A 6,987-nucleotide genomic window follows, 5' to 3' on the forward strand; every position below is an offset into this window, starting at 1 on the left:
TGATGCATACTTTGCTACCACTTTAAATATGAAAATAAAATCTTCCGGAAAATCCGGAAGAGTTGGCATGTATGCAGTTTTACTCAATACTACTTCTAAATAATTCAAAGGCTTATGTTATATGCCACTGCGTAATAGCTAAGCCTTGTTGAGTCTTAAAAAGTTGACAAAATTAACCGAAAATTTGCAAGTTTTTGTAGTTATTTACCGTTTTGTAAAATATTTTGTCAGATCCGAAGCAATTGGCATCTCTGCATTTCTTACATTTTTTAGTCAACAGTGGCATCCTTTTTGAATGCTATAAAGCGCTTTTATTTATTTATTTTTTTTATCGAAAGTTGGGAGGCCATTTATCTCTAACTGTATATATTAGATGTGCCGCTTAGTTCCATCTCATACTCATACGTGATAGTTATCTTAGCATCATCCCCGCGAGGGGCTCTAACTAATTCATCTGAGTGGGAATGTATGATAAATCGCCAAAGCGCAATTGAATGTTGAAAGTTGGGACTCAGTTTCATCAAGGACTGAAAGCCTATACATACCAAGACGGAAAGGAGCAAAAACTGGTACGAAAGGTATTTCATTCTAGTATTTTTTCGAGAAAACATACATTTCTGTAACTACCGAAAATTTTTTTACAATTATAGCAAATATATGAAACTGCTTCTTTCCTGAGAAAAAGTTTTTCTTTTATGTACGTAATTTTTAGAGATAATTTTATTATCCCAGATTACGTTTTATTGCGCTTTATTATTATTATTAACACATTGAGCACCGCGTCAGCCATCGGTGACTGACACTGAAATTACATTTAGGTCGCGTCAACCACCGGTGGCTGACACTGAAATTCTCTACTTCGTTATTGAATATATTGTTGAATTCGGCAGTAGGCATGAAACTTTACCCCTTTAACATCCACCAGCATAATTTTCGTCTAATTTACATTCACCAGCTCAAATTTCACCATATTTGCAAGAATCAACGCAAGGTTTGCATCAGCTCAAATTTCACCGCTCTTACTTTCACCATATCATATTTTGACCCATTTACATCCTTTGCCTAAATTTCTCCTCAGTAACACCCAACAGTTAAACTTCCGTTTCTTTTATAACCAACAGCTCAAATCTACCTTCATTCACTCCTATCAGATAAACATTCACCCTATTTACAACTATCAGGTCAAATTTTTCTTTATTTCAATTCCAAATTTGCCTCATTAACAACTACTAGTTCAATTTTCGTCCCATTAACATTCCCCAGCTCAAATATTTCCTTATTCACAACTACAAACTCAAATTTTGCACCAGATTTATGAACTTAAATTATACCTCGTTGATACTCACCATATCTAATTTTGACCCATTTACATCCATCAAATTACATCATTACATGGATCAAATTTCACCTCAGTTACACCCAACAGTTCAACTTTAGCCCCATTTAGAACTAACAACTAAAACTAGGTTTTCTTTACTTCTACCAGCTAAACTTTTCCCTCATTCACATGTACCTGATCAAATTTTGCTTCATTTAAGTTCATCACCTCAGCTATTGCCTCATTAACATCCACCTGCTCATTGTTTTCGTCCCATTTACAATTAACAGCTCTAAACTGGTTTACTCGTACCTGCTAAGCTTTTGCCCTATTCGCAAGTACCAGCTAAAATTTTACTTCATTTAGAGATTCATCAGTACACATTGCTTAGTGAATGATTCGATTTACACTTTTTAATTGACCAAAAATGAATTTTACCGAACTAATAACTCCACAGGGCTAGTATGGATTAGAGATTCCACCTGTTTCGCATTCGTCAAATTATTTTTTAAGAACGGTAAAGAACTACAAACTGAGATTTACAGATTCTCGTTAAATTTTGCCAACTTTCTAAATGGCTCAACAAGGCTAACTGTGACAAAGTGGCAGACCACGTAAACCTTTAAATTATTTAGTAGTAGTTCGAGAGAGTTTAAATCGAATTAACTAAACTAAATCAATCTCGGAAGTATTTAACGATATCCGGTGAAAGATAGCATTTCGGAATTTTCTCCAGAAAGTTAGAAACAGATTCTAAGAAACAATAATTATTGGAATGACCGACAAAATTGCTTATGGAAAATAGGTTTTACTTCATTGCTTAAATTATTTATTTGTAGTGGTATTTGAACTAATTATAAATTTTTTATATGAAATGGTAAAGTAGGAAATATTTTTTTATAATTTTAAGGTACCAATCCATGTGTCGAAAGTAACGGAGGATGTGAACACTATTGCGAAGCAGAGAACGGTAAAGTTAATTGCTATTGTCACGAAGGATTCGCACTTGACGAGGATGGACGTTCTTGTAATCGTAAGTTTAGTTCACTCTGACGTTTTTTTCCTTTAATTCCTTTTCTTTAGTTATGCTAGCTGGGCACCTAGGCCGCGAATTTTACTTAACCCTTTCGCGCCGACTGTCACAAATACGTGACAGCAAAAAACCGTATCAATCAGGGTAAGAAGATAAAACTGGTAATCAAAGTATTTCTTTAGCAGTTTATTTGTAGGCGGAGTTATAATTTTTTGATTTATTTAATTCACCATTACTTTGTTCAAAATAAAACTATTTAGTTATACTTTGAATTAACATTGATTATATATATGATTAAACTAACAATAATTAAAATAAAGCAAAGTAAGTCTGTCAAATTAGTAACGACTACATTTAAGTTACCGTTTTTTATTTAATTGCAACTTGATTCTGATTTTGTACGAATGCTTTTCTGAATCACCCGTCCCCAAGGGGTTAATACTAGGTTTACAGACGTTTCTTATATACCTATTTCTACGAACACACGTCAATTTGACGCATGAACCAATATATCACTAGGTTTACGGACGTTTCTTATATACCTATCTCTACGAACACGCGTCAATTTGACGTATGAAAGAATNATATGTATACTATAAGAAAAAAAATGAAGATATGAGATATATATGTATGAAATAGTCTAGTATTTTATGTTTCAATACTCGAACTAAGCAACTGAAACCTTCTAAATCTGACACTCTGACATCAATTGACATTCTGCGTTTGTTCTTTCTATTATTGCTTACCGGCAACAGTTGTTTCATTTGAGATAACGAATCGAAGTATTATCGGTACATTCCTATTTATTACTGATGTGATAATTGCTTGTTTACTCAAAATTTTGTCTAAATTATGATCGCGTCAAATTGACGCATATCCGTAAAGATAGGTATACCACATAGAGAATTTCAATATTTAAACGCTTTTGAAGAAAATAACCTTCAATATATATTTACTTCGATCAATGGTTAAAAGTCATTGTAAGAGATAAAATAAAAATTCAAGCGGGTTTTATAATTTTCCTTACAAAACTCGAAAGGCGTCAAAATGACGCGTCCCGTAAACCTAGTGTTAAAGTATACATAGTTGTAGTGATGCCACGGGCGATTATAAATGAAAAAATTGGTAGAAACACAATTTAATTTATTTATTATCTTAAAAATCATTCAAACGCAACTACTACTATGACTTACATTTCAAATTATTCATATTTTTAAAAAAAATAAAGCCAGTGCTTCATTTTCCTCGGTAGTAAACTGAAGAAAATATGCTATAACAAGTTCCATTTATAATTTCTATTAATATAAGTTTGAAATCCATTCGCCTGCATTTTTAGTAGCGCGCTACAATCCTGTAGTTGTTTCCAAGCGTAAAATAACTGCAAATTAGGACTTCAACTTAATGGAAGGACGTTCTCGCATTCGTCGTAGGTTTTCTTCATTCGTACATTTTTTCATTAAGTATGGATGGCTGATTGCATGTGTCGCAAGTTCTTTTTATGTCAAAGCTTATGCGTAACTACCAATTTTATCGCTTAGCTCCCCCAAGTTTGCAATTTTAATAGTTATAATACACTACGTTTTAGCAGTAATTTTTTTTTACTAACGCTGGCATTGAGCGTTTGCTCATTACTCTGTAACTATAAAACCTTTATCTACTACGGAATTTTTGTAGTTTACGAGAATATTTTTTAGTGGTAACAGAGGTAATGTATTAATATTTTAGCCGATGAGATTTAAAAGACTTTGCCCACCATAGTATTTTACTTTACTTAATTTACAAAATTTGGACAGCATATTCTATACATCATGAAATATTACAGAAAAATTATAATAAAAAACAGTTTGAGTTCAGCAATCTGTGTGGCGGCTGGAAACCACAGTATATAAATAGTTTAAAAATATGTATTAAGTGTCTCATAGAAAAATAATCATGATAAAGGTTTCAACAATTCTGCTTTAAAACTTTTTGCACAGCAGTGGACTGATTGTAAACAGACAGTTTCCAGTGGCACACTGAAGTCAAGCATCACTTGTTTGCTGTCAGTAAGCGGGTGGATGACCACTCTGTTTGGGTAGTGACCAAGGATGCGCGGTATCGGTCCTCGTTAAACTGTTCTACCGTAAATTGCTTGACTTCGATCGCAGTTTGACGGGTTAAAGCGGAGGAGCCATCCAGTCTACAGAGGATATATCCCAGACCATTCCCGATAACCCATTTTAGAGGTCTAGTGTGACGTCATTAAAGTACCAACCTACATTTGACATCAGTTAACTACCACTGATAATTATACTATAAGTGTAGGAAACTATTTAAATCTGTACTTCTCGCTCCCCTGATGACGGGGTGAGATTTCACCAGCTATTTCTCGCTCCCGTGATATTGACGGGCTGGAGTGTTCAGTAGTAACACGCCAATAAGAATAAAATTAATTCATTTCTTTTGCCAGGAAAACATTTTATTTCTCATTTTACACACCTGATGGCAGTACCAGGATATTTTTAGGGTAATTGTAGATAGTTAGTTTATTTTAAACTAGTTGCAGCACTAATCAAATACGTAATACAAATACAAAAGTCAAACAAATAGGCACTTTTATGACCGTTTTCTTGAAAATTAACCGATCGTTAAGGGTTTAAAGACAAAACCTCGAAAGTTGACTAAAAATACATTTTCCATAAGTCAACTTGGGCAACAATGAAATTTTGCCCAGAATAGGATTTGTTAACTAAAAAGTAGAAGGTTCACCAAAAAATATTAGCATATTTTGCACGATGTAAAAGTAGAACTCTAAAATCCACAGTTTAAAGATACTTCCAATATTTCAGCTAAGTAATATGTTTTTCAAATAGAAATCTGGAGATGAAATTTATATGAGTGGAGATGAAATATATAAAATATTACCACGCTGATAATAAAATATTTTATTCAATATTAGTACTACATTTAATATACACACCAGCAAGAGAAATATTTTATCACATTTATTAAAAATATGAATAAGCTTATATAAATAAGCGTGTTAGTTTTTACAAAAAAATTAATTTAATTACATATATTTCCCCTCTAAAAATACTATACAAACTTACTTTCGGTTTCTTTTATATAATCAGATTTCATAGTTTACACATATTCTATAGACATGATCCATAATTAATAACTCAAAAGCAAATTATTTCACAGCAAATGTTATTTTGACTTGAAATAAAAGGAAAAATTATTATGTATATTATTATTTTATCAAATATATTCATTGAGTGTTTTAATTTTTATGTTATATTTTTTTACAAAGAATATACATCATCTGAACTATTACTATTTATGTGTTTATCCATTTCAAAAGTCAGATTAGAAAATTCATTTCTTTGTCCATCATATCATATCACATAAACAAAAACCGGCCAAAATATTTTTAAGTTTATTTGATTAACAGATCTTTTGACATGCACATTAAATGTTTTTTTTTTTAAATTTTCTTTTTATCAAACTATCTGGAACACACGGAATAATGTTATAACAAATGATTATATTTTTTTTATTAATCATCTACCACGGTTTAGTAGAATTATAGTTTTTTTTTTGTCGTAAAGAATTTTGCTCTGATTTGTGTGACGCAAAAGAACTACAAATAGTTTTCGCAATGTAAAACTGTTTCCAAATTATAAATCTTATGAACTATTTTTTTATTCTAAGACTTACAAACTGTTTTTTTACGCAAGGCTTAAAAATTATTTTCCTAATTAAAAACGAACTGTTTTTAGAATCTAGAAATTACAAATGGTTTTTCTAATGTAAGACTTGAAAAGCATGTTTTCCTAATTTATAACTTACACATTTTTTAATGCACGACTGAACATTTGCAAATGGTTTTCATACTGTAAAATTTAATAAATTGTTTTCATAATAATAAGGGTATGATGCCTGTAAAGACGAGAATGGGGGCTGTCAGCACAATTGCCATTTACAGGACAAAGTTGCTCAATGTTCATGTCTCGAAGAATACATTCTTCAGGAAGACGGAAAATCTTGTGATCGTAAGTTAAATTTTTTCATTCTACCAATAATTCATAAATTATCATGCAACAGCAACTAACCGCAAATAATAAGCTGTGTTTTTTAAGACAGTTAACGCACTAAGTGCAAAAAAAAGAAGAAAAAAAGTGAACTCTATAAATAACATTGGAGAACGAATTTCTTATTGCATTGTTACAAGTTTTCTTCGGAAAACTACATATCCTTTTCAAAATAAGATTTTTTCCGTTTACCTCTTTTTTTTTGTTGGTCTGAATAAGATTTGTTTATACAATAGGATAATAATTAAATAAAAAAAGGATGAAAATAAAAATGGAAAAAAAATTAAGAGAATTAATAAGTTTTTTTAAGTGCTCCCCACACTACTGTATTGATATATTTTTCTTTGGCTATATTGATACAATATTAGAAAGTACTGCATTAATACAATATTAGCACTCCTTTTTGCAGATATGATCGTGTGAGCTGATAAAGAGATATCTTTTTTCCTTTTTTTCCCGGATTTTTTATCAAAAAAACTGTTTTATTTTTTTATTTTTCTTGAATAATTTTCTTCTTCTCTTTTCATTATTCTGTAATTTTTTTCATGCTTTATATATATATA

The 6,987-nt window shown here is 31.2% G+C and overlaps 2 protein-coding genes across 2 annotated transcripts in view; both read left to right on the top strand.

The window, feature by feature from the left end:
* Positions 1–6,987, top strand: part of LOC107442625 (kielin/chordin-like protein) — a gene marked incomplete in the record, with an annotated part of 123,606 nt that overhangs the window by 58,049 nt on the left and 58,570 nt on the right.
* Positions 1–6,987, top strand: part of LOC107438360 (uncharacterized) — a gene marked incomplete in the record, with an annotated part of 42,347 nt that overhangs the window by 12,802 nt on the left and 22,558 nt on the right. The window contains 2 exon segments of the mRNA XM_071187126.1: positions 2,229–2,351; positions 6,263–6,385. Of these exon segments, the coding sequence (XP_071043227.1) occupies positions 2,229–2,351; positions 6,263–6,385 (246 nt within the window).

This window comes from Parasteatoda tepidariorum, chromosome 10 (assembly GCF_043381705.1).
Source record: "Parasteatoda tepidariorum isolate YZ-2023 chromosome 10, CAS_Ptep_4.0, whole genome shotgun sequence".
Taxonomy (NCBI): domain Eukaryota; kingdom Metazoa; phylum Arthropoda; class Arachnida; order Araneae; family Theridiidae; genus Parasteatoda; species Parasteatoda tepidariorum.